The sequence below is a fragment of the Malaclemys terrapin genome, chromosome 6, assembly GCF_027887155.1.
Source record: "Malaclemys terrapin pileata isolate rMalTer1 chromosome 6, rMalTer1.hap1, whole genome shotgun sequence".
NCBI classification, from domain to species: domain Eukaryota; kingdom Metazoa; phylum Chordata; order Testudines; family Emydidae; genus Malaclemys; species Malaclemys terrapin.
The window spans coordinates 6,931,732-6,958,001 of NC_071510.1; the positions used below are offsets into that span (position 1 = coordinate 6,931,732).

Genomic DNA, 26,270 nt, shown 5'->3' on the forward strand with positions numbered 1-26,270 from the left:
GCACGAAGGGCCCGGATTCCCTCAGCGCACGTTTTACGTGCAATGCTTCTCTGCTCAGAGAAGGCCAGTCTTGATTAAGAGTAACATTGTCAAAAGCAACTTTCAACAGGACTTTAAACTCCCAACCCACTTCGGTGCTTTTGAACATTTTCCCCTAAATGAAATGTATCATTTGGGGCCCAAAATGGGGAGAAATCGAAGTGGCAGATACCAACACAGACATCAGATACCAACCTCTTCCTCTCAGCTGTGCTGATGTGGCCAAAACGTTCTCTTCTGGCCAAAGTCACCAATGAGTTAGTAGCGTTTAATGTATTGCACCACGTGAAGCAGTGAAGGCAAAAAAATATATTTAGTTGGGTTCATACAGCTAAACAACAGCTATGTTACAGCGACATTGTACATCTCCCAAGAGCATTATGGGATACCTTGCAATAATTCTTCTGCAAGAGAAGAATAAATAATGGCTTTCATTAAAAATATCTTCTCCTGTATTGGGCATGTCAAGCCAGTTAATAGTGTTAGTGGTCCAGATTCAGGAAAAGGAGGAGTCTAAAGATATTCCAAAGAACAGGCATCCCACCTGGAGATTCTGGTCTTCTATTTTTCTCCCCCCAAGTTTTTTAGCCAAAGACCCTGCAGTTTCACCCCAAGTCTCACTGCAGCATTGTTAATGTCTGCAACGCCCGTGTCAATAGCAAGATGAGCAGAGAGTGAACAGGCACGTGGGCCCTGCTGGTTTCTGTGTGGAGGTGACTGGATCGCCCGTGTCCCCGGGGCTGAGGTTCTACTGTGATGTAGCCATTAATGATGCGAATCCGGGGAGGTGGGTCAGTGGTACTGCAAGGCAAACAGAGAAGAATCTTGGTCAGCAGTTAGTCACAAGGGTCGATCACCACAGACCAGGAGTCAGATTGTCACAGAAATGCCCACAGGAGGGTCCACGGGCAACTTGTGGAGTTGCCTGTAGATCTTGTGGGTTCCTGAATGAGGCCGTGAGTTTGGATCCACAAAGAAAGGGAGTCCTTCACTCTCCCCATGCTGAATCTCTCTAGCCCCACTGACAGTTGTTACTCCTGTCCCTGAGCTGCGATCTACCTGATTAGACTCCCCTTCACTCACAGACGGGACAGTCAATCCCAGGGGAGCAGAGAGGTATTAGCAACATTTCCGAGCCCCTGCAGCCAGCCTTTCGGCTGATCAGCAACCATAGCAGATAAGAAAAATCTCGCCTTGCCACAGAGAAGGCTTTGCCGACCAGCATTATTGCCACACACGTGGCACCAATTTATAGGGTTGATGCATCTGCTTTCAACGGCTAAGCCTGAGAACCCATCCAGGTTCTCCCCGGTTTGCACGTGCATGTTAGCATGAACCAAGCCTCTCTGCAGCCTCCATATAAATTATGCTCCACATGAAAGGGCACCACTGGCAGGTGGAGAAAGCACATAGGCCATACCTGGGACAGTGGGAGTGAGGAAAATCCAGGCATCTATTAGAATGCTTCTCGGTCTCTAGACTGAGAAGCAAAGGTCCACGTGAAAAGCCTGTCCCAAAGAAGAGTGTGAGCTGTGGGCACTGCTCTCTGGATAACAGGTTGGAGCCAGATTTGACCCGGAGGCTAGAGGCGGACACAGCTCAAATCCCCTGGCCCAGCATTGTTAGGTGGAAACTAAAATAAATTCCAGCAAGCACACCTGCCCAACAGCACTAGCGTATTCATTTCACTTGCACCAGCGAGCTCCAGCTGCTGTGCGCTATTCCTGCTTTACGCTGGCCAAGTGCATTAAGCAAAAACGCTTGGGGAATTTGAAGGCAATTAGTCTGCTTTTTGAAAACACTTACCACTCCATATCCAACAGCCCCCGCAGGCGGCTCCTACAGTAACTGGACAGAAGCCAGCTGGCAGTGCAACAAAGCAGACAGCAGATACATACAGGAGCACAGACCAGAGCAATTCAGGCCAAGCCCACTACAAGACTGTATGAAATCACTTGAGTTAGGCCTTTCATGTTTATGTGCTCACAGGAGTTAAGTTATGAATGACCCAGACCCAAGCACAACAGATTTACCCACGGACAGAGATGGATATATAGGAGTAAGGGTTGTGACTTCCGAGCTGGACTGAGTGTTTATGTCTGAAGAGCTCCTGTGAATGACTGAATTTCATCAGTGACGTGAAACAGCACCACTAGGTGGGGTAGTTAGCACAACAGAAGCATGCAAAGGGGTTTGTTTGCTCTTTTCGGGAACTGTCCATCACCCAGAGAGAATGTAGGATTATCTAGGGCGTAAAGTTAGTATTAATTCGCCACACATTCAAACACAGGGCAGAGACCCCTGCAATGGAAAGAATCGAACCTGAAGGGCAATGATGGGCAGTTTAGTGACAGTATGGTGCATATACAGTGGTGTCCTACAGTTCTCCCTAGCTGGAAGGCACCGGGCAGATAACCAAGAAGAAATAAACATCACTCCACTTGTTTTCCCCCAGTACAGAAGGTGTTTGGGAGGCTCATCCTCTAGCCATTTACTCCCTCTGCTGCTAGGGTCACTACTAAAAATCAGACTTTGTTTCTGGTTCAAGTGATGCATTTCATGGGTGGAAAGAAAACTGCAAAGGAGCAAAAAACGAGAGATTTGGTCTCTGCCAGACCCGAGGCCCTAAAGGCACATACACCTGGAGTCAGGAGGGTGTTGCTGACAGTAGCCACCAACAGAACTTTCTCCCTGGAGGTCTGACTAGCGCATTCCTGAAATGGAAACTGGAGAAACAGCCCTAACCCCCCGGTTACGCTCAACTGACACTTCCTCCCATCTTACCTCAGCTGATCCTGCAAACACAGAGGAGTAGACTTAGCATGAGTAGTTCCATTGCCTTCGGCAGGAATAGCACATGCCTAAAGTTAAACGTGTGTGGGTGTATGAAGGGTCAGGGCCTACACTGGTAAAGGCTCTGCGTTAGCCTTTAGGACTGACTGCCGAAGGTCAAGCTAATACCAGCTATAGCAATAAAAACCACCACCAACTATAACCAACATCAACTTTATTACCTGCAGTAAACGAAAATTAGAGCAACCTATGCAACCATATGTCATAAATAGTAGAATGATCATCTCTGCATTTAAACTCAGACAAGAACAGCCATTGCAGTTCTCCCCCAACCTGTCCCCGTAATATATCACTCAGAGGGATGGAAAAGCCAGGATATATTGATGTAATTTATCAAAGTGGTGCAGGTGCTCTGAAGTGTTCTCTACCTTGAGGCTGATGAAAAATAATGATTATGAATAATGATTCAGGGAGTCCCACTGAATTGAATTGAGAAACTTGTTCAAAATTCGTAGGGGCCGATTCTCCATTGCCCTGCCCCTTCGGCAGTCTTTTAAACAGCACACAGTGGGAGTGGAACGCTCCCAGTCCGAATGAGCACAGTGCACAAGGGGATGGAGGATCAGAGCTGCATTTTATCAGATGGGAAGGAAATAAGTAAATCTACAGATGCACATTTGGGTCAGTGGCAGATGGAAGGTACTTGAGGAACGACACACAGTTCAAAAGGCAGCTATGGTTCTTGTGGTTATATCTGTCCTAGGAGGGTCAGCTCTCTGGGTCGGGAAAACCACCTTAGTCGCCTCTTCCCCACCCCAACCCCGCCTTATTTTTGATACTAACCCAATTATGCAGACAGAACCAGTTGCATTGTTAATGGTGTGTTAGGGCACTAGAGACATGAACAGGTGCCTTTTTATTATTATTTAAATCTAAATGCATAAATAAGAATTGCAGGAGATAAGAGGCCGAATTCTGCTCTTTGGATTTGCCCCAGAGGAAGTGAGCAGAGTTTAAAACACAGGGTTTGTGGTATGTTAATGAGCCACGATAAACAGCCAATCTTAATGGAGCGGAGTGCCCTCCCTCCCCCACCGGTTGGTACCTTTCTTCAATGCGAACCCAGAGGTCGTTAAACTGCCGCAGCCTTTGCTTCTTCTGTTGCTTCTTCTTCTTCTTCTTGTATTTCCTGTCCACTTTCTCCAGCAGGTCGACACTCTCGGGCAGCAGCAGGTGGGGCAGAAGCTCCTCTTCCTCTTTCTGAGGATGCGGCGGGCGGTGCAGCTCCTGGGCGATCACATAGGGGGTGTACGCCGGTGAGGATGATGAGAAGGTTGACCAGGTTTTTTGATTCTTCCCGCTGGGAGGAAAGAAAACCAGAATGTTTGGAACGCCCTTGAGTGGAGGTCTTGGTCCAGCCCCATGGCAACCGAGATGCCATGCGGCCTCCTGATCCCCTACGTCAACAAGTATTTCCCCCTGGAAGTTCTGCTGGTTTAAATCTTATCATCTACCCATCCTCTGTTTCCCCCCCAGGTCACACCTCGGGTCAAGCAGTCTCTTCAGTTCAGAGGGCCTAAGGAAAGAGCGTCTCCGACACTGAGCAATGCCCAGGCGGAGCTCAGGAGGAAAAGATCATTCAAGGATAACATAATGCACTTGGCTGACGACATTGCCAAAACACCGCTGCTGAGAGGCGCTGAGTGCCTGCTGAAGTCAGACTGGCAGATACTCACCGTTTCTCAGAAACGGGCCAAAAAATAAGAGATTCTAAGGCCAGAAGGGACCATGATGCTCATCTGGTCTGAGCTCCTCCATAGCACAGCCCTGTTATTCCTGCATCCGGCCCAGCTTGAGGTGGAATGATCGGTTAGAAAGGCAGCCAGTCTGGGGGCAGGTCGGCACTTCAAACACTGCAGCGGCACAGCTGCACTGCTGTAGTTCTTAAGGGAAAACGCTCCTACGCCGATGGGAGAGTTTCTACCCTTGGCGTAGTTAATCCACCTCCTCGAGAGGAGGGAGCTCTGTCTCCTATCGACACAGCGCTGTCTACACACTGGGTTAGGTTGGTATAACTGCATTGGTCAGAGATTTTTCACACCCCGAGCTATGTGGTCATACCGATATAGGTCCGGAGTGTAGACCTGGCCTAGGTTTAAAGGCTCCAAAGGATGGACAATTTACCACATCCCTTGGGGTAAGCTGAATTACCCTCACCGTTCCAAATCTGCATCTTGTAAACAAGCGATCTAGCGACGAAAGGCTCTATATGTCATTAGCAATCCCTGGAGCCATGCAGGTCCTCAGAAATGGGACAAACAGAAGCAGAGAATGCATTTGAGATGGTCTATAACTGGCCTTTTAATGAAGAGTTTGATACAGCTTCTGATAGAATCTTAGTTACAGGGTTAATTCACACTCACGGCCATGCTGCCATTTCCACTGGGGAATCTAAACACCAGTTCTGAAATACTCACTGGCAGCTAGGAAAGATGGTCCAGTGGTTAGGGCACGGGCTTGAGAGCTGGAAGACCAGCGTGCAGTTCCTTGCTCTCCCGGTGACCTTGGCAAGTCACTTAGTCTCTCGTTGCTCTGCTCTCCATCTGTCAAAAGAGAGACCTGCCCTGCCCTACCTCGCAGGTATGTGCTGATGAGAAATACATGGAAGCCTGTGAGATGTTCAGGCACTACAGTAAGGGGCCCCTATGGGATGGAGAGTTTTAATGGGAGATGTGGGTCAGGTCAGCCTGCCGCTTGGTAGCAGCAGATCCCATCGATTCAGGGGGGATCTAGGCCAGTGCTAGAGGCTGGAGGCCCCTAGGATAGCAAAGCTGAAGCATGCTGCAGAGAGGAGACACTTGTGGGTAGGCCATGTGCTGGGGCAAGGAAGGTTCTTTCCCCCACAAGGCTGGCTCTGGGGAGCACAGGGACCACTCCCTCCTCCAAAAAGCAGTTATGGGCCTGCTGCTCTCCCTCTGAACCTGGCTGCCATAGGCGGTGGCTATAATAGGCCAGGGCAAGCTAAGCCTCCCCGGTGTACTGCAGCCGCTGGGCACTGGTTGTGCGGTTTGCACGGGAAGTTTTTGCTTATCATTATGCCCCATGCAGGTTCCGGGGCGGCTGAGGAGGCAGTATGTGCTACTCAGCTTCTCGGGTTCCTCCCTGGACTCAGGTTCTTCAAGAAGAGACAAGTTTTTCCCACAGGGCGGCTTGGGGTCTCAGGAGGGGAGGTGCAGCGTTGCTGGGGCGGCTTTGGCTGGCCCAGGGGTCCTCTGGGCGGGGTCCTCCAGCCACGAGGGGACGAGGGTGACCTCGGGCAGAACAGGTGGGGCCAGTGGGCTCCACCCGCCACCCATGCTGGCGGTGGAGTAGGAGCTGGTGCAACCAGGGAAGCAATCTGCCTCATCTTCAAGCAGACACTATCTGCCTGGTGCCCCTTTTGGGGCACTGCAGCGCTGCACCATGCCTGAGGCAGGGAAGTAGCTTTAAAGCTACAACCCAGTCCTTGGTGTCTATAAGAAAGGGTATTTTCCCTCAAGTGGAGCCCAAGCAAATTCCTCTTAAGCACCTGGACGATCTATCTTTTTAATGGCATTCCATTCAAAGCTGGAGCACAGCCTGAATACCTGAGTGATCCGGAGGTTAACTTATAGCATGAGGAGAAGCAGCAGACAGGCTGGAGACTGTCTTTGGCTGAAATTATTCAAGCTAGTTTAAGTCCCAAGCAGACTGCGAAGAGTTACAAAACTGGGTGACTGGGCAAGGAAATGGCAGATGAAATTCAATATTTATAAACGCACAGTAATGCACATTGGAAAACACAATCCCAAGTATACATATACAATGATGGGGTTTACACTAGTTGTTACCACTCAAGAAAGAGATCTTGGAGTCATTGTGGACAGTTCTCTGAAAACATCTGCTCAATGTTCAGCGGCAGTCAGAAAAAGCTAACAGAACGTTGGGAACCATTAGGAAAGCGATAGATAATAAGACAGATAATATAATGCCACTATATAAATCCATGATACGCCCACACCTTGAACACTACATGCAGTTTTGGTTGCCTCATCTCAAAAAAGCTATATTGGAATTGGAAAAAGTAGAAGGAATAGCAACAAAAATGATTAGGGGTCTAGAATAGGAGGAGAGATTTAAAAGCCTGGCACTGTTCCTCTTGGAAAAGAGACAACTGAAGGAGGATATGATAGAGATCAATAAAACATGAATGGTGTGGAGAAAGTGACTAAGGAAGTGTTATTTACCCCTTCACATAACACATGAATCAGAGGTCACCCAATGAAATTAACAGGCAGCAGGTTTAAAGCAAACATAAGAATGTACTTTGTCACACAATGCACAGTCAACCTGTGGAACTCATTGCCAGGGGATGCTGTGAAGGCCAAAACTGTAACTGGGTTCAAAAAAGAACTAGATAAGTTAATGGAGGATCAATCCATCAATGGCTATTAGCCAGGACAGTCAGGAATGCAACCCCATGCTTTGGGTGTTCCTAAACCTCTGACTGCTAGAAGCTGCGACTAGAGGAGAAGGGATGGATCACTTAATAATTGCCCTGTTTTGTTCACTCCCTCTGAAACATATGGCACTGGCCACTGTCAGAAGACAGGATACTGGGCTAGAAGGACCATTGGTCTGACCCATGATGGCTGTTCTTGTGTTCTTAAATATAAAAGGAAGAGAGTGAACAAAAAAATGTTGCTTTCACCAGCTGACCATTCCCTGGGAGTACAATGAGCATTTCCCTTCTGCTGCAACGGCAGAGTCAGGCTCCCAGAGAGGAGATGGGCTGATTTCAGTGAGAGTTTGGAGTTTCCAGACTGGTCTGGTCACTGAACCTGAACTTTGTGATGGAATTTAAAGCAAGTTTCAAACAAACAGATCAAAGGCGAGAGGACGTGGAATGGAATGCGAGTCCCTGTTGGAAGGGGAGAATGAAATTAGGAGTGAATTTGCAATCATTTCCCGAAGAAAACTGAGAACTGAACTCTGAGCCAGGATGACTGAGAGGACAGAGGCAGTGCCAAGAAATGAGAAGGAGAAGGCCCTCTGAAGAAAGATCTCAGATAGAGACACTTAATACAGGGCTGGGTTTGGAATGCAAACAGATTCTGAGCTATTCTTCCCTTTTCAAGCACTACAGTGCCCTGGTTCCCTCCACCAGTCTTGTCTACCCTTCTCTCAGCTTCTTATAGCATCACCGCTGGGTCCTGGGCATGCTACAAACTTGCTGAGCTCCTCCACATTTAATTCCCTCTTAAAGACCCACTGCTACTGTGCTGCCTACAGCAACCTGAGTGGACCTCTTTTGTTGTCCTTCCCCCAACCTCTGTCATCCCATCTGTCCTGAAACTGTGAGCAAGGACCGCCCCTTTGTGAGAGTTTGGAAAGCACCTAGCGTTTCATGGGCACTGCCACAAACACATCACAGTGAGATTTAGGAATCCAATCCTTTGGTGAGTATAGGAGGCGCCTATTCAAATAGCACAGAGCACCTGTTCTATTCACTGTTCACACACATCATCCTCGAATTTTTAGAGTGACCAGGTTATTACAGGTTCAGATCTCAGGCCTTTGAATGGTAGCAGATCCCAGACCCAAAGGGACCCAGGGATAGTCAGAGGCCTAGAGACCTGGCGCATCCCCCTCCCCTGGGGCCAGGTCGCCCCGGCAGAACTCTCCTTGCGCGCGGCAGCTGCAGAGGGGAGCGGGAGTCACACTCATCACGGCTGTGATTGTATGATGAATATTTTATGAAATACATATTCAGCCTAAAATCAGGAATAACATTTAAAAGCTCAAAATAGAGACACTGGGAGCTTAATTAAATTCAGGGCACTATATATATAACTGTCCTCGGTGCTCTCTGCTGTGGGGCTGGAGCAGTGTCTCTCTCCTCCTCGCCCTTTGCTAGGGCAGGAGCCCTGCCTCCCCCTCCATGCTCAAGCTCCTGCCCTTTCAACACCCTAGCCCCCATAGAGTGCCCCTCTCAGAGGTGCCCTTGCCGCAGCTGGCTCTGCTGGTTCCTCCCAGAGCTGTGAGCTCAACTCACTCGGTCTCCTGTCTGGTTCCCCATGCACAGAAAAGCGTGCGCATGCACACAGAGAGTGAGCGTGCAAGTCAGGGCAATGGTCCCTGTATGTTCCCTTTGCAGGACGGTGGCTCAAAGGGGACCTCAGGCTGACCTAAGGGGGAAGCTGAGGATGCTGCCACTACACAATATCTCACCTCTGGAGGGCAGGCTGTTTACGTGCAGCTCTATTTATCCTCCCCCTCCTCTCTTACCCCCCCCAGTCACCTGACGGTCCTTCACTCTGCTCTGTTCCCGGTGCTGCAGATTGGCTTCCTGTCTGTTTCACTCTGAAGCGTTTGCTTCAGCCACTTGCTGTTCTTCCCCTCGTCTCTTATGTTCATCTTCCCATTTTACAATAATGTTACAAGTGACTTCAGGGCCAATGAACAGTGCCAGACTGAGATGCCAAGATACTTCCCCATATGTCTCCCCTGACCTGGGGGGATAGGACATAAAGCTAAAGGGACATTTTACTTCCCATATTCATGCAGGTCTTTTACGGTGAGACAGCCTCCTAGGATAGCGGGCATGGGAATGTGCTTACATGTCCACTGGGGCTGGGCTGAGATCATATGTCATAGATTGCCATCATCTTGGAAGGACTTTTGACCATTTACTGACCTACAGGCCTGTTAGTTTGACCTCAATTGTATGCAAGGATTCAGAACAAATTTTGAAAGTGAAAGTAGTTAAGGACGTAGAGGTTAATGGTACTTGGGATAAAATACAACATAGTTTTACAAAAGGTAGATTGTGCCAGCCCAATCTTTGAGAAGATACCTGATTTTTTTAGGCAAAGGAAATGCAGTAGATCTAATCTACCTGGACTTTAGTAAGGCATTTGATACAGGTCCACATGGGAAATTATTAAATTGGAGAAGATGGGGATTAATAGAGAACTGAAAGGTGGATAAGGAATTGGTTGAAGGGGAGACTACAACGGGTCATGCTGAAAGGTGAATTGTCAGGCTGGAAGGAGATTATTGGTGGAGTTCCTCAGGGATTGGTCTTGGGACCAATCTTATTTAACATTTTCATTAAATGCCCTTGGCACAAAAAGTGGGAGTGTGCTTATAAAATCTGCAGATGACACAAAGTTGGGAGATATTGCAAATACGGAGGAGGACCAGAATACAGACGCTCCCCGACCTACGCAAGCGTTCCGTTACGGAACACCTTGCGTAACTCAAATTTTGCTAAGTCAGAAACGTATACCTGACCCTTATGCAAAACAACAACAAAATAAACTCCAAAGCAAACAAGAAAACCCTCCTATTTCTAGCTTACAGAATTTTTTCCGTAAGTGTGGATTTGCATAAATCGGGTTTGCATAACCCGGGGGTGGGGTAGGAGGCGTCTATCATACAAGAAGCTATGGATGACCCTGTAAACTGGAGCAATAGAAATGGGATGAAATTTAATAGTGCACAGTGCAAGGTCATGCATTTAGGGACTAACAACAAGAATTTTTGCTATAAGCTGGGGATGTATCAGTTGGAAGTGACAGAGCAGAGGAAAGACCTGACTGTATTGGTTGATCAAAGGATGACTGAGCCGCCAATATAATGCAGCCATGAAAAAGGCTAATGCAATCCTAGGATGCAACAGGCAAGGTATTTCCAGTAGAGACAGGGAAGTGTTAGTACCAGGATACAAGGCACTGGTGAGACCTCATCTGGACTAGTCTGTGACGTTCTGGTCTTCCATGTTTAAAGAGAGATGAATTCCAACTGGAACAGGTGCAGAGAAAGGCTGCTCGGATGATCCGAGAAATAAAACCTACCTTATGAGAGGAGACTCAAAGAGCTTGGCTTATTTAGCCTAACCAATAGAAGGCTGAAGGGAGATAGGATTGCTGTCTATAAATACCTCAGAGGGAGAAATACCAGGGAGAAAGAGAAGTTATTTAAGTTAAGCACCAATGTGGACACAAGAACAAATGGAAATAAAGTGTCCATCAACAAATTTAGCCTTGAAATTAGACAAAGGTTTCTAACCATCAGAGGAGTGAAGTTTGGGAACAGCCTCCCAAAGGGGAGCAGTGGGAGGCAAAAAAACCCCAAAAACCACCCCACTGGCTTCAAGACTGAGCTTGATACGTTTATGGAGGGGATGGTATGAGGACACTGCCTACAATGGCATGTAGCCGATCTGCGACTGCTCGCAGCAAATATCTCCAATGGCCGGGGATGGGACACTAGATGGGGAGGGCTCTGAGTAACGACAGAGAATTCTTTCACAGGTGTCTGCCTGGTGGGACTTGCCCACTTGCTCAGAGTCTAAAGTCTATTTGGGGTCGGGAAGGAATTTCCCCCCAGCTCAGATTGGCAGAGGCCCGGGGGGGTTTCACCTTCCTCTGCAGCATGGGGCACGGGTCATTTGCAGGTTTAAACTAGTGTAAATGGTGGATTCTCTGTAACTTGAAGTCTTTAGCTCATGATGTGAGGACGTCAGTAACTCAGCCTGAGGTGAGGGGTCTATTACAGGAGTGGTGGGTGAGGTTCTGTGGCCTGCAGTGTGCTGGAGGTCAGACTGATGGTCACTTCTGACCTTAAAGTCTATGAGTCTAAGCAGGTTCAAGCCAGTGACCGAGAGGTGAAAGCCTCTGTATCCCATTACCAGGCCTCTGAGCTATCCTGTCATGAGCCTCAAAATCATCCCCAAGAGGGATTTTCCTTCCTTTGTTTTTCATTCTGTTCTAAACTCATTTCCCATCTTAACCCTGCTTTGAAATAGTCCGAGATGACCAGGGCCGGCTCCAGGGTTTTGGCCGCCCCAAGCAGCCAAAACAAAACAAAACAAATAAAAAACAAAGCCGTGATCGCAATCTGTGGCAGCAATTCGGCGGGAGGTCCTTTGCTCCCAGGCGGAGTGAGGGACCGTCCACCGAATTGCCGCCGAATACCTGGACGTGCCGCCCCTCTCCGGAGCAGCCCCCCAAGCACCTGCTTGAGAAGCTGGTGCCTGGAGCCGCCCCTGGAGATGACTATTCCGAACATTTTAACAGAGCCATTTATCTTCATTTTTTTCTCTGAATACAGGATTAATCTCTGTCTCCCTGATCACCTTCCTCGTTCAGCAGGTTTCAGCCACAGCCCCACCAAGGGCTTCATTCTCGGCTCTCTCACTACATCGTAAAATGCAGCAAGTTCTGATTTCAGGGGGAGGTTTTCGAAGGCACAAATGGCAGTTAATTAGGCACTGAACTTTCCCTGACTGTCAGTGGGAGTTAGGGGCCTGTTTCTTTGACACCCACCCTTGCCTCCTTCGATGTATAAAATACTATGGGCAAAACCCTGGCCCTGTTCCAAGCAAGAGGAGTTTTGCCATTGATTTCAATGGGGTCAAGATTTTACTCTGTGACTTTTCTTTAGCCTCTGTTTTTATTCCCAACTCGAGGCCACGTGAAGTGGGATTTAGGACGGCATGAGCTCTCTTTTTCTGGAGCGTAAGAAGTTGCCACGGCAGTTGTAAAGAATGATTGGCCGAAAGGCTCTCCTCAAACAGCAACCTTATTTCCCCAGGCTTTTCATCCTTCTAGGAAACGTTTTTAAACCATGCACTTTTTCTTTGAAAAAAGAAGCGATTCAAGTATTAGATGCTGATTGGCTATTATGGACGAGCATAGGGGGCTTGCCTACACAGGGAGCTACCCAGTGGTGTTCAGATACTACAGTGATGAGTGCAGGACAAGAACCTCTAGAGAACAGAATACTGCTGACAATAGGGCTATGGCAAGGCATGAAGCTGAAACCCATGCTGAGGCTGGTTTAAGGGCAAGTATAGACCATGACAAAGCATCCTCAGCACGAAGTGAGAAGCCAAGGTTAAAATGTAGCCCGACAAGGAGCTTGCATCCCTTGTGGTAATAGTCGACACCAGTGAAAGGATTCAAGGAGGAAGGTGACGTGGTCAGGAGGCAAGGAAGTGACTTCATTAATATTATTTGACGTACCGTGGTGCCTAGGAGTTCCTACATTAGACCACAAGAAAAAGATGGTCCCAGTCCCAGCGAGCCCCTTTAGTAGAGGTGTTTGGGAAGGAGGTATGGTGACTGTGGTGCTCAGAGAAGGAACTATGACAATAATCAAGGAAGAGGTATGTGGGGGAAGGAGATATAAAGGGAAATATTACAGTAGTCAAGGTGAAAGACGACCAAAATGTGAACAAAGGTTTTAGCAGTGAGAATACAAGGGAACCGGCTTATTTTAGATACTAGGCCAGAACATGGGATTTAGCGAGTACCCGTATGTGGAGCAGGGGAGAGAGCAATGAAAGATGGGGGCCAAGATGGCAAGGCAAGCAGGGAGAATAATGAAATGATCAGTTGTGATGGAGAAAGGAGGCAGAGCAGGGAGATCAGAGATTTGGAGTCTGAAATATTGGCAGGAAGTCCAGAAGGAGATGGCTGAGACAGAGGGAGAGGCAAGGCTAGACTGAGGGGGAGATGGAGCAGTTCTCTGGTAACTGAAACCATGGCAGAACACCTGAGAGAGAGCACAGAGGGAGACCACGGTGAGTTGAGAAGCAAACCTTGAAGGCTATCCATAGGTAGGAGTGAAGGCAGGATGAGGCGCCACCAGACAGGATGAGGAACGAGCACTCAGCAAGGAGAAACAGAATAGAAAAGTGTCCTCGTCTAAAAAGAAGGATAAAATGGAGGAAGAGAGAGTGATCAATGGTAGTGGTGGCAGCAGACAGCTTGGGAACAAGAATACAGCTTAGTAGAAAGAGGGTCATGGAGGATGCTGGTGAGGCCAGCTCCAGAGTGGAGAGGCTGGAAGTCAGATTGGAAAGGTCAAAGAGAGCGTTGCACAAGGAGTCAAGGCAGAGCAGACTCAGGGGGTTTAGAGAGAGTACAGGGGATGGGGTGACAGGTGAGACCAAGGGAAGACTTTTCAGGATAAGTGATATGTCACTGTACTTGTGTACAAGGGGGAAAGAGACAAAGGGGAGGGACTGGTTAAACACACAAGAGAGGGAAGGAATGGGAGGAGGGTCCCAGGAGCACAGGACGTGGGGGAAGATGTGCCAAGCTGGGGTTGGGGTGGGGAAAAGGGGCTATAAAACAGAAAAACCAGCAGCCCTTCTTTTTTTGTGCTGCACTACGACAAGCCAGCTTGCCCGCCCAAACAGATTTAACTTGCCGTTCATAACTACCTGCTAACTCAAGGCTTTAGAAGTGATGGGAAAAACATGTCCAAGTCAATGTGAAAAAGCAACCTGGCAAGTGTCATGGAGACCACATTTCCAAATGAGCTCCCAGAAGATAAACAGAGCAAAGGAACTGTACTGGGAAATAGCAAAGAAGAGCAGTCTATGTGTAATGATGTCTGTCTATTTCCACAGTATCTCTATGGTCATCTACAGCTTATCTATCTCAATGGCTATTCAAATATGATAAAAACATGAATATATTACTTGTTGATGGGTTGTCCAGCAGGAGTGTGTTCTACCTCATACCCTTCTCTTCCCAAAACATCAATCACTGTGTTGTTGCCCATGAAATGACCTGCAGTTAAGAAAAAATATTAGAAACTTTGGAGCAAAGCAAACAAGAATAGCAGTAACCATCCTCACCCCTCCCAAAGAAAAACGCCCCTCGACAATCCACCATAGCCGCACTTCTAGGAGCAGAAGATCTGTCAGAGCAACTGGTTTCCATTTCTCTTCTATGAGGTCTTGAAAAAGTACATCATACACCAAATGATTGGAGAAGTGTCAATACCGGTGATCTGGCTGGTGCCAGAATGTTCTCATTGGGTCATTCTGAAGTTCCCTGCTGCTAATCACCACCAATATGCCACTGTGGTAAATAAATTATTCTATCCTCCTTACATTTCTCCTGTAGATTCAACTGGATAAAGTACCCTTCACTTCCTATCCCAAACTGTTCCCAAGTGTTCCTGCACATTGGCACACAGGCAGGGACGCTGGAACAGTTTGTACAGTGCGGGTGCAGAGAGCCATTGAACCAAACTGTAAACCCTGTATATGATGGAAACCACTTCAAGCATCAGCACGTGTGTGAACAGGTACTGCCCTCTGACCTCATAACAGATGAGGTCATTCAGAGATATAACGTTACACTGGTATCAACAGGGAGCAACAGCATTTACTTCAGTGCACATAACCAAAGTGCTCTGCAAACAGAAAGGCCCTAAATAGCATATCATAAACTTTTTGTTGGGATTATTAAATTTAGAGGCACCCAACAGTGGTGAATTAAAAAGAGCTCTGGACTTGGGTCAGACACTGCTCTGGCCTGGCTAGAATTCAATCTCTCACTTCCTTTAAAATAAGCAATTAGAGACGGATATTCACCTATAACTTCAGTAAAATCCACTAAACTTTGGAGAGGATTTAGCTGGCTTTGGCGTAATTCTGCAGTGATTTATAAGTCCACTCCATTTTCAGCCAGATGTGTATGCTGCTTTGCATGTGGCCTGACCTCGGAATGAATTAATTCTGACAGTCTATTATAATAAACGCTGACCAGCATGGGAAAAGAAATTCCTCCCCAGGACCTTTCTTCCTGCATGCAGACTGATTGTGACTTCAGGTTTGTTTTCATACCTCATCAGAGAGAGATTCTGGGAAGGAGACCGAGACACAGGAAGTACAGCACAGACTTTCAAAGCTCTATCCTGTTCTCTCATTTGCCGCCTGCTATTAAATAAAATTATAATTTGTAGCGAACTCCCTTCCTCCTGCAGAAGCACTTGGTGTTAAAATTGTCACAAGCAGTTAAAAAAAGCATGCCAATCAAAAACACCCTCCTAAATGCATAGGAATAAAACTAACCAACAGGGTCAGATTAAAAATCACGTATGGAAAAATGAGGTTTAAGGTATATCCCCCAAAATGGGGATGGGGTACTGAGACAGATGTCCAGGAGCAGCAAAGTCCCACACCCCCAGGCTCACTATGGCAGTTTACCTCCCCGCTGGGGAGAAATGGTGATATCTGTAAAGGATGGTGCGGTCTGAGCTCCGATACTTGACAGGCTGGGGTCTGAAGAGAAGTCACCAACAGGACTTTAGGAACCAAACAGTGCGGCAAGCGGGCAAGGCGAGCCTAACGAGTGAACAAACACGAGGATGTGTTCTGACCAAGTTGCAAGCTGCCCTGCTAGATCGGGAGTGACTATAATCAAGCCTATGATCACTAAAGCGCGAGTTGCTGTTGCAAGGTCAGACTGGGATACGCAAGGCCACAGCCTGCGCGAAGTGCTCATCTGGAATAAAACAAGACACCACATTTGTGATGTACTCTGTCGGACACACAACTTTCCATGGAAACAGAGTGATCAAAAACCATACCAAGGTTCTTAAGTTTTATTTCATTATCAGCCATCTATGTTTTTAAAACAGTAGCACTTACCTTAGGTGTTAAAAATCTCAGGTTCTCTAGGGTTACCATATTTCAGCAAGCAAAAAAGAGGACGGGAGGAGCCCCGCCCCATCCTGCCCTAGCCCCGCCCCTGTCCCTCCCACTTCCCCCCCCTCAGAACCCCCAACCCTCCCCCCGTTCCTTGTCCCCTGACTGCCCCCTCCTGGGACCCCTGCCACTAACTGCCCCCCAGGACTCCACCCCCTACCTAAGCCTCCCTGCCTCTTGTCCCCTGACTACCCCCTCCTGAAACCCTCCCCCCATCCTAACTGGCCCCCTAGGACTCTACCCCCTACCTGTACCCTGACTGTCCCAACCCTTATCCACACCCCCACCCCCAGACAGACCCCTGGGACTCCCACGCCCCATCCAACCACTCCCCACCCCCTGACAGCCCCCCCCCCAGAACTCCCGACCCATCTAAACCCCCTTGCTCCCTGTCCCCTGACTGCTCCGATCCCTCTCCCCACTCCTGACCCCTGACACACACCCCCTCCTTGTCCCCTGACTGCCCCCTCCTGGGACCCCTGCTCCTAACTGCCCTCCAGAACCCCACCCCCTACCTAAGCCTCCCTGTTCCTTGTCCCCTAACTACCCCACCAAATGCCCCCCAGCACCCTACCCCCTACCTGTACCCTGACTGCCCAAAACCTTATCCACACCTCCATCCCCAGAAAGCCCCCCCCCGAACTCCCGACCTCTCCCCCCCCCCATCTCTTGACTGCCCCCTCCAGAACCTCCCTGCCCCTTCTCCGACCCCCTGGCCCCCTTTTTGTTGGCCTTCGCCTAATGTCTCAGTGAGCTTGCTCAAGAACGGCCTGAGCCGCTCGTCCCGGCATGCTGGGCGGCAGTGGGGGAGGAGCTCCAGACTGCCGGAGGCGCTCTGCGAATGCAGGGAGGGAGGGAGGGAGGGAGGGAGTGATCTCTGCTGCAGGGGAAGCGGAGGAGGGGCTGTCTCTGGCTGTCGGAGTCCCATGTAAGTGACACCATCCGGCCGGCTGCCCTGTTAGCCGCGCGCGCTCTGCATGGGGGGGGGGAGGGGAGTCCGGACATTTACAAATTCCCACCAGACGCTATTTTTAGCTCAAAAAGCCGGACATGTCCGGGGGAATCCGGACAAATGGTAGCCCTAAGGTTCTCAGACATTTCAATAATAAGCTGTATTTTCTGTGTCCTAATCTATATCACATTGTCAAAATGGCAACTCCCTATCTGAGTTTTAATTATTCTTTTTCCTAACAGCAATTTAGGTTCATTGGCGCGGCAGTAAAGAAAAGGGAACCCTGATGCATATACTATGGGACCCTTTTCCCAGCCAGGCAGCTGTGGAAAGAGGTGGACACAAGAGTGAAAACAGCCCTTGGCTTCAGCAACCAATCCTCATCTGAAAATTATATCATAGGTTATGGACCGACCATGCTGGGTTTCACTCCACCACAAAGACTTTGGTTCTTGAGGGCCGCAATGATTACCAAGTGCGTGATTTGACAAAAGTGGAGGAGTAGGCTTATGCCCAGAATAGAGCAGGGATATTCGGACCTGTCTGCATTTGAAGCTAAAGAAAGATTAGCTTATCCACGTAGAGAGCAAGTATAGGAATTCAAAGAAATCTGATATAGGATAGGTTTCATGATACATTTGACTTAAGAATGCTGAGATAGCTCAAATAATGCCAGACTTCCATTCAATTTCACCTCTCTGCTTTTTTCCCTCCCTCTTCCCACCCTCCACCCCAGCCTGCTCCTTCCCTCTTTTTCCTATTTGTGTAAGTTTATGTCATTGTTACCCCCATCCGAACATGTTATAGCTGTGTAATATTGTCCGATTTTGTACTGCCTGGTCTTGAACCTTTGACGAGTTGTAAAGTTGCACAATTGCACACTTTTACTGGATAGCCGGTGAAATGTGCAGCGTTAGGTAACATAGACAAGCTGTAAGTCATGTACCTTTTTGTAATTTGTATTGTTTATGAAAATTACAAAAAATAATAATAGTGATTTAGGCTGCCATTCAGGAAAGCAGTCACTGTTTAAATACCACTGAAGCCAAGCACATGCTTAAGTCATTTCCTGAATCAGCCTTTGTAATTTGATGGCGTGCGAAGAACATTTTTTATATTACACTGAAGTTTTCTTTTAAGAAAAGGACTCAGGACCTGATCCAAAGTCTGAAGTCAATGGGAGCCTTTGCACAGACATCAATGAGCAAATGGACACGGCTCTACTGTCAGAGAGAAATCACGTGCTAATAAATCTTGGCAAAAGAGAAATGGAACAAAAAAAAAAAAATGTATGTGTGAAAACACAAGAGTACATGACAAATGTGGTGTCTGTGCTCACAAACATGCCCAGACATGTGATGAGGCCTTCAAAAACTCCTTTCACAACAGTGACAACCACCAGAAATCAACACCACTACCACCCAGCTGTTCATGTATCATGCATACGAGATAGTTATATGGTTTGTTTATGCAACATCCAAAAACGTGTCAGACGCTCTTCACTCCAAAGAGAACGAGAAGGCCTGTGCCCCGAGGAGCCTACACACTCATTCTAGATGGGATATTGCGTGCAAAAGTAGCAAACAATAGGGCGGACGAAGGGGGAGAGGGCCGCAGCCATTGGATCTCATGGATATTCGGGATAGTGAGCCTCTCCCCTATTTAGAGCTAGGTGAAGTTGTCATTACTAACTACTTTGTTTCTGTTCTGGGCACAAATATAGTCCAAGCCCCCTCTAGAGTAAGAGCCCTGGTTATATATACCAGATCCATCTACTCACAGAAAGCAACTATAAACAACAAGAGAGCGGATTCACCCTCCCAAGGTTTAAGATCAAACAGTCGTGCTGTATGAGAGAATGAGTCCACAGAAGCATGACAGGGAGTAGGCCTCTTTCACCTGTTTTCTATTTTGGCCTAACACACTTGAATGCCCCCAAAAGAAAAGCCCCAGGCCCTTGTCCCATCAGAAAGCCTCCTCCTTTCTTTCTGTACACAGCTCTCCATTATCCTCATACCACTAGGTGAAGTGATGCATTTGAGAGGTCAATTTACTCTGGCAGGGGGTGGGGAGCCATGAATCTCTATTCTTCTGTGTTCAGACTCAAAAGGGAACTGAGGAGCTGTTGTGTGCACCAGCTCAGCCATACTCTCTACTGGAGAGTAAATAAAACCAAGCCTTTAATCTGTACTGAAAGGAAGTGGAGTGCAGGGATTGTGATGGGCAATATGCTCAAATAACAAAGCTGTCTGACCAACATGCGCTTACAAACCAGGCAAAGTATTGGCCCCTGAATTTCAAATCTTCCTAACATCCCTCTCAACTGTTCTGCATTATGTGATTCTATTGGGCAAGGGGTTTTGGTTGGGCCAGTTTCTTTATTTTTTTGTCGTATCCTAAGTGACAATTCTTCACAACATGCTCCGTTTCTCTGGTCTGCAGCCTTTCCTGCCTTGAACACACACAAAGGTGTTCTATTCTTTATAATTAAGTCAAGAATATCCATTTCATCAGGGGACTGCTGAACCCAAATTAAACCATTGTGAATTTGGGTATTTGTAAAATTCTAGCCAAGCAAATGAGGAAATGCCAGATAGTAGCGGTTTCACTGGTGTTCCAGAATTTGTCTCTTAATTATTATATGTCGCAAGAATGCATTTTGTAAATGATGCCGCTGTCAGACTTTCAGCAAAACATTCTCTCTGATGCTAATAGATCAATAATTTGATCGGCCCTTTCTTTAAAGTCCATGTAAAAAAGAAACTAAAACTTGAAGTCCATGTAATTTTGTGTGTATTTCTTTAGCAGAAATATCTCAGCACTTTTCCCTCCAACTCCCGCATAACCCATAACTTGCAAGTTGTCCCACAATAACAAACCAGCGGATATATATGGGTGAACAAAAATGTTTATCAGGAAATGCATTTTAGATCGATGCCCTCTGAGTAGTGGTAAGAGCAGCTGTAGCATGTGATTATGGTGATGCAACCACAGAGTGATGCAACTGGTCCTAATGGCTGGGATATCCTAAATCAGGATGTTTATTTCTCTGATCGGATTAGGAACATTCAGATGGCTTTTGTGGGCTAGTGATTTATGGATTGCTAAAACAAGCCATTATAAATATCTTAGACAAACAGGCTTCTAATTTTTTTAGAATCATCTAGGAAAGGAGGGAGAATCTAACCACTTTTCCTAAAATGCTCCTGAAATGTAAAACGTTTTAAAATAATAGGAAGTACATCCAGAACAGTTGTCATGACAGCTGCAGATATGCCCAGGACGAAACCTGGTTAACTGAATTAAGTTTACTTGTATGATCAAGCCTGACTCTCCTTTATCTACTTTCCACCTCACAGACTATGTCCTGTGAGCATGAAGGATAGCTCTTGGCTCCATTCTTCAGACAGCTGAGAGACAGGAAGAACAGCAACTCACCCTCTGCTTGCTTCCCTTTAGAGTTTCACTCACCCATCAAATCGATCATCAAGGCACTGATAGATGAAGAGTCCTTTCCTCCCAACAGCTGGTGAAGGTGCAAGGAAGGGCCCTGAACTGCCAGTAACCCAAAGGAACACAAACACAAGGAGAAATTCCAGGCAGACCAGGTCCATGGGGGAGATGTAGGAAGGCATCACACGGGTTAGACCTGCAGATTGATCACCCAGCTCACAGAGCACAGGTTTTGGCACTTGTACCAGAGAGTTTGAATTTTTTAAATCCAGGAGGAGGGAGACCCCACTGAATGACCTGGACAGTGCAAAATACAGCATTGTATTCTCTTGAGATTACTACACGAGGTGGAACCTGAACTTCTGGGCTGAGCTCTACCACAGGGCTCATGTTTCCCCAAATGACTTCCCTGCCGAGTGGGGTGCAGTGGGGAAGAAGTAATAAAAATGGAACCTAAGGGTACGTCTACACTTACCGGAGGGTCCGGCGGCAGGCAATCGATGTTCTGGGATCGATTTATCGCGTCTGGTTTAGACGCGATAAATCGATCCCGGATCGACTCCAGCTCGGCGAGAGGAGTATGCGGCATTGACGGGGGAGCCTCCCTGCCGCGTCTGGACCCGCGGTAAGTTCAGACTAAGGTACTTCGAATTCAGCTACATTATTAACGTAGCTGAATTTGCGTACCTTAGTCCGAAGTGGGGGGTTAGTGGGGACCAGGCCTAAGCATGGCCTCCTGGCCAACTGGAAGGGAGTAATCTCAAGATGCAGTTTCTAGGACCCAATGCGGAGAAGATATACACCAAAGCAAGGCAGAGGAGTTCTTCGCCAGGAGGGGATGTTGATTGTAGACAAGCATGCTTTCATGTACAGGGACTTCCAAAAGCAGAGGTTCTTCTGTCAATACCAATCTCTGTTTTTCCCTAAAAGGAGCTGAACTGGATGAAACATGATAACCTGGAGCAGGGGAAAGGGTTGTAGGAGTGTGTCCCCTGATAACTTCATCTACCATTAACGATCTTGCAAAAAGATTGGCCACAAAACAGCTGACCATCTGGGAGGCAAGAGTGACCTGTGTGGGGTCACCTTCCTATTCTATATTGACAAAGCCTGACGAGGCATAACAAAGGCAGCCTATAGCAGAAACAATCCCTGATGTAATAAATTTCATATGCCTTTTACCGAGCTTAACTTGGGTAGCGTCCAGCGCACACTTGGAAAAGATTTCCCATTTGTCTTGGCATCATCAGCCATTCTACCCAGACTGTCCTTTTAAACTACAGAGATGGAATCTTGCTACCCACTTGGCAGAGATGGAAGAATCAGCCTCACAAAACGAACAGGATGAAAGAAATGCTGCCACGTGACTGCGACCAGAGCTGCGATGGAAGAGGGGTTTAAGTGAAGGATCCAATGGAGGGAGGACTAGCTGTGGTCCAGGTTGCCTCCAAACTGGCCTGAAGTATCACCCTGTTAGTGCAAGGAATCCCAGTGCACGGGCTTGCATGGGGCCACAGACCCACCGGTTTCCACCCATGGGAGCTCACCAGGGTATGGTTGTGTAGAAGTTAGGATGTAGTGTGCGGAGTAATTTAACCCCCCAATTACTAAAATTACAGTCTGGAGAAACAAAGATCAGGAAAATTGAATTATTGTTCCCTGTGATACAAATTCAAGGATGTGTGAACCCACAGTCTATCGACACAGGCTCTTTTGGTGCCTAACGGGTGCCATAACTCAGCACTAAATTATTAACCCTGCATGATTTAGTCTACAAAGAAAAGTAGCAAAAACTGGCAATAAAGGAGTTCGTGCCGTTACAGCTTCCTCTGCTGCACCTTTCCTGAGGCACGCCTCCAGCAGAAGTTACAGCTCCTACAACCACCTCCTGTATTCTTCTCCAGACAAGACGCGATAAATCGAACCCAGAAGTTCGATTGCCTGCCGCCGAACCAGCGCGTAAGTATAGACAAGCCCTAAGTTGTTTAAGGGCTTGTCCCCACACAAAAGTTGTAAAGGTTTAACTATACCTGTCTAGTTAAAGTGCACAGCCCCCTACCTAATACACCAGTTCTTTCAGTTTAAAGGTGCTTTATATAATATTCCTATTCAGGAAGGAAAATAAGTTGTCTTATACCGGTATAACTGCATCTACACTGGGGTTGTACTGGTATAACTATTCCAGTTTAAAAAAACAAAACAAAACCAAAAAAAACCACAACCCTCACTGAAAGTAATTCCAGGCCTCAATTTATAGGAGCGACTTTTGTTCTCACCCAATTTACTGAAAGCAGAGAACACACTTTCAGAGTCCAGCTGGACTCAGGTATCCGTGTTTGTCACTTTTCCATTGGCTCACTTCCTTATGGACAAGATTCAGTTGCTTCTTCAGTTAATACCTGTGTAGCAGGACTTGTGGACTCTTGCCAAAGTTGTTTATTAACCTCTATTCCTGGACGAGAAGTTCTCAGAATCTCTCTCTGAAGTTCCTTTCAAAATATTTTCATGTATTCAGTCCATTTACTGAAATAGGGAAGTTCCATAAATTTATAAAAATGCTGCTTTTTCCAGTGACCAAAGCCACATTTTACAGTCAAGTCTTTTTGTTGCTTTGATTGAATACTTTCAGGGCCAGATTTTCAAGAAAGGTCTCAGTATCCAACAGCTCCCAGTTAGGCCCCTAAATGAAGGTACCCAGATTTTCAAAAGCTCAGCTCCCAGTGTTTTCAGTGGGGGAATTTGCTGTTATTTCCAACAGGTCCTGAGAGTTCTTGATATTCTGGCCCTTAAAGTTCATACCATTAAGATGCTCTTTTGAAATGTAGCTACTTCCATTCAACAACCTGCCTGGATTCTCCTGGCCTCCTCCTAGATTTGGGAAATTGATGTGCCAGCCTGCTGCAGATGCACAAGATGCCTTCAGGCAATTAGGTGAAAAGTGGAAAAAAGAAAAAGTGCAAAACAAATAAAATCTCACCAGGTCCCACACTCCTGATTTAGTTCAGCTGAGTTTGGGTCTGGGCTCTAGGCTCACGGGTCTTTTAGAACCAGAGAGGGCTACCTTCTCACAGACTGACCTGATTAATGTGTGGGGCGAGGAGGGATGATGGACTGCCAGGAAGCACCATACTCTAGAATCTAATCCTGCCAGAAAGGAAAGACTTGGGAAGAATTCATCATCAGAAAAATACAAATCTGGCGTAACCAGCTGCAAGAGTTGTTTCCACCTGCTGGAGACAGGAAAACAAGGACCCCAATCCAAAGCCCACTGAAGTCAATGGAAAGATTCTTTAGATTAGATATTAGAGCTGCATTTAAAGCCTTCCTTTTCCATGTTGTGATGCTTCTGCAGACGCAGACCAAGGTCACATGGCTTTTTTGCCACCATATTTCTTCTTCATCATCATCAAGGCAAATTCCAAAGGAATATATCCTCCTTGCAGATCGAGTGCCTCCTGGATTGATTTCCGCTAGACTGGGTAGGACTGAGCAACAGTGGTGTTGGACTCTGCTGGGGAGGTTAATTAGTTTTTGTTATACTTATGTTGTTGCAGGGTTATTTGATTTGATCTTGGGGTAACTAACAGATCTGCTTATTGGGTGTCATTTTAACAGTGTATCAAAGGCATCCAAGGCAATGCATGGATTCTTGTTTACTGCAAAGTAATAAACACCCTAATAAATAAATAGATGCATTCTTTATACTCTGACATCCCTACAGTATACACCTCCTATATACTTGTTTCACTGAAAGAGTTAAAGAAAACCCCAAATGTGTGGCCTGTGTTTCCTACTAGCAGGGTGAAAAAAAAATGACATTTTACTTCTTTTACATTTTCCCATGCAAACAACTAATGTATAGGCGATTGCTGGCATTCATATGGGCAGATTTGGCAGTCTTTCTAGATTTACTTGGATTGTGGCTCACTTATTTGAATATGAATCTTTCTCGGAATTGTTGTGCTTAAGGCCTTGTACAATACAGAGGATGCAGTTACATATTATTTCCAAATTTGATTTAATAAAGCTGCAATTTCCCTAATCCAAAACACAGTCATAAATCATATCAAGCTGCCTTTCTACCCAGCAGTCTCTGTGGATAGATTTAGATCCCTTGGCCAATGTGTGGGTCACTTATTTCAGAACACGTCTTAAACGCTGAATGCCGGACAACTAAGTAAATCATGGCTTAAAGGAAGATTTTCCCAAGTAAAGACTGTATGATCAGGTCCCAAGTTTAATGCACAAAAGAAAATATTAGTGAGATCTCCAAGGTTTTATTTGAGAGAGAGAGAGAGAGAGAGAGAGAGAGAACCTTTCCATTCTGGCAGCTTGCCTATCAATGGTGTATCTGCACTGGCATTTTGCTGGAAATCTCCTCGCTGCAACTGCGCCAGCCCTACCAGTGATGGAGGTATTAATGTAAACTGGCTGCTCATGCTTTTATCACCATGACTGCAAGACCGGCATCATTAGGAAACATGGTGGTAAAAACACCTACGCCCTGTTTCGCATGAGTGTTCTCATGGTTGCTATCACTGGAGGGTTGGTGGTAGCCCAGTGGTGGAAGATTTCCAGAGAAAGGGCTTTGGGGACATGTCTACACTAGCCTTTTTTAGAAACCATCTCCCACCACTGCTACCAATGAGGGAACTCTAGCACAGACAAGGAGCTGTCAGCTGACCACCATCAAGATATGCTCTGAGGAGCTCTCTCTCTCTTCTAACTTACCTTATTTTGAAGATTTCACTGATGCCTTGGAAGGGGTATTTTTGCACACTCATAACTTCAACTGTGTATATTTGTCATAGACTCCAGGCCGAGTGCCCTTCGTGTGACCCCCGGGGCTTTGGAAATGGTTCCTGCTTCCACAGACTACATCCCCGTTGGAGACTGTCATTACGATAATCCTACACTAGCTGTAGTCTCAGAAGCTACTGAGGAAACAGACAGAAAAGCTGCCAAGTTGGATCGGCCACTCTTGGATCGGATCACACACCTTCTGGGAATCCGCCCTTCTATTCCACTCATGGAACTCAAAATGATCCCGCATCCCAGAAGCGGAGTAGCACAGGGGGGAATCAGGCCCTTCACATACAGGGAGAGGCAAAATTGACTTAATCTGGTTTATTGTGATCTCACTTGCCTGCTCCTTTTTGGGTTTGGTTTGGTTTTTTTTCAAATCGCTCTTCTTTTTCAGGCTCAAGTGTGTTTCTTGAATGTCTTTCTACTTTGCATCTGTTGGCTTTTCCAGTAACTTACTGCGTAAGTTTAGCACCCTTTGCACAAAGTAGCTTTGGCTGCATTCCCTATTTACTCCTGGAGTCCCAATTCTGATTATTTAGATTGTAGGTGAGAATTTCAAAAGTGCCTGAGCAAGTTACTCTCCTAACTCCAGTTGACCTTCAAGGGGAATCAGGCTCCCAACTTGCCTAGGTAACTGAAAATCCTACCGTATGTTCCTTAGTGTTTTTTAAAACCTCCCTACAAGTACGACAA

General features: G+C 46.9%; 1 protein-coding gene across 3 annotated transcripts in view; it reads right to left on the reverse strand.

The window, feature by feature from the left end:
* Positions 1-333: 333 nt before the first annotated feature.
* Positions 334-26,270, reverse strand: part of TRABD2A (TraB domain containing 2A) — a 105,926-nt gene continuing 79,989 nt past the window's right edge. For 2 of the 3 annotated variants that reach the window (XM_054032516.1, XM_054032515.1), the window contains 3 exons: positions 14,348-14,438; positions 3,938-4,192; positions 334-840 (listed from right to left, as the gene is read on the reverse strand). In XM_054032516.1, the coding sequence (XP_053888491.1) occupies positions 657-840; positions 3,938-4,192; positions 14,348-14,438 (530 nt within the window). In that variant the 3' untranslated portion in view covers positions 334-656. Of the gene's footprint in view, positions 841-3,937; positions 4,193-5,309; positions 5,480-14,347; positions 14,439-26,270 lie in introns of those variants that run through there. The other variant, XM_054032517.1, reaches the window with a different exon arrangement.